The sequence below is a fragment of the Entamoeba dispar genome, genomic scaffold (assembly GCF_000209125.1).
Source record: "Entamoeba dispar SAW760 scf_1105229459741 genomic scaffold, whole genome shotgun sequence".
Taxonomy (NCBI): domain Eukaryota; phylum Evosea; order Mastigamoebida; family Endamoebidae; genus Entamoeba; species Entamoeba dispar.
The window spans coordinates 1-1,099 of record NW_001853844.1 but is presented as its reverse complement, the minus strand read 5'-3'; the positions used below and the strand labels follow the sequence as shown (position 1 = coordinate 1,099).

General features: G+C 20.1%; 1 protein-coding gene across 1 annotated transcript in view, besides 4 other annotated features; it reads left to right on the top strand.

Annotated features, from left to right (window-relative positions):
* The window catches only part of EDI_056210 (uncharacterized protein), a gene marked incomplete at both ends in the record, with an annotated part of 425 nt that extends 214 nt beyond the window's left edge, over window positions 1-211 (top strand). Inside the window, one exon of the mRNA XM_001736355.1 lies at window positions 24-211. Coding sequence (XP_001736407.1) covers window positions 24-211 — 188 coding nt within the window. The remainder of the gene's footprint in view (window positions 1-23) is intronic.
* A 140-nt stretch (window positions 212-351) lies between these two features.
* Window positions 352-394: a sequence feature (AT_rich).
* Window positions 395-442: 48 nt separating this feature from the next.
* Window positions 443-486: a microsatellite.
* A 225-nt stretch (window positions 487-711) lies between these two features.
* Window positions 712-735: a sequence feature (AT_rich).
* A 78-nt stretch (window positions 736-813) lies between these two features.
* Window positions 814-944: a sequence feature (AT_rich).
* The last annotated feature ends 155 nt before the right edge of the window (window positions 945-1,099 follow it).

Below are 1,099 nucleotides of genomic sequence, written 5' to 3'. Positions count from 1 at the left end.
TGGATATTCTGCATTTACACAAGACGATCCTCGAGAAACAAGTGACCAAGATCTTACTGAAACTCTTCTTCAAATTGGAACTATTCCTGGAGGACCAAATGATTTAGAATATATAATGTGGGGAGATTCTGGTACTGCTAATTTCCTTATTAGTTTAGAAGATCTTAAAGCATGCAACTTTACTCGGGTTGGCTATATTTGGGATTGTTAACACTTTTTAATTCAATTCCTTTTGAATATTTTCTGTTTGATATTCTACAATTTCATATTTCAAAGATAAATGAAAGTTTGTTTAAATAATAACATCAAACACCAACATAACTAATTCAAAAATGAATTGTTTGTTTAAAGTTATATTTAGATAATATATAAGTTAAATAATTTTTCATTTAATCTTCTTTATCATGACTCTTATTAATTAATATGAACTGAATGAATATGTTTTCATTTCTATTTTATTTTTATTATATCTTTCTTTATTTTATTCACTATCTCTATTCATTCTAAATTTAATCTAATGAAATCAATAACTTAGTTAATTGAATTAGAATCTATTGGTTGTGATTATGATAAACAAAATAAAGAATGTTTCAATTTAATAATATTTCAGATATAATTAAATAACTTCAATTTGATAATCTAGTTGTAATGACTATTTCAAGTATATTTAATATATGATAAAAATGAATTAATTAGTTGAAGAATACTAACATATTAATTTTATTTTTAATAATTGAATGATTGATTGTGTTGAATGTTAAACATGAATGATATTCCAATTTTCTTTTTATGTATTGTATGATAAGAAGAATGAATTAATTTTAATGTTTTAATGTTACTATTTCTAATTTAATTAAAATTATGATAACTTCTTTGTTTAATAATATAATTATTTATTAAAATACGAATTAGTTCTATTATATATTTATGATATAATTTAAAATGATGAAATGAATATATCAAATTATCAACTTTTATTTGACATTTACATTACAAACAAATTACTTTCTTAATTTACAAATAATTAGATTATGTTATATAATGATTTGAAATAATGTATTAAATCATTCTTTTCTTAACTTTTTTTTAAATATCAATA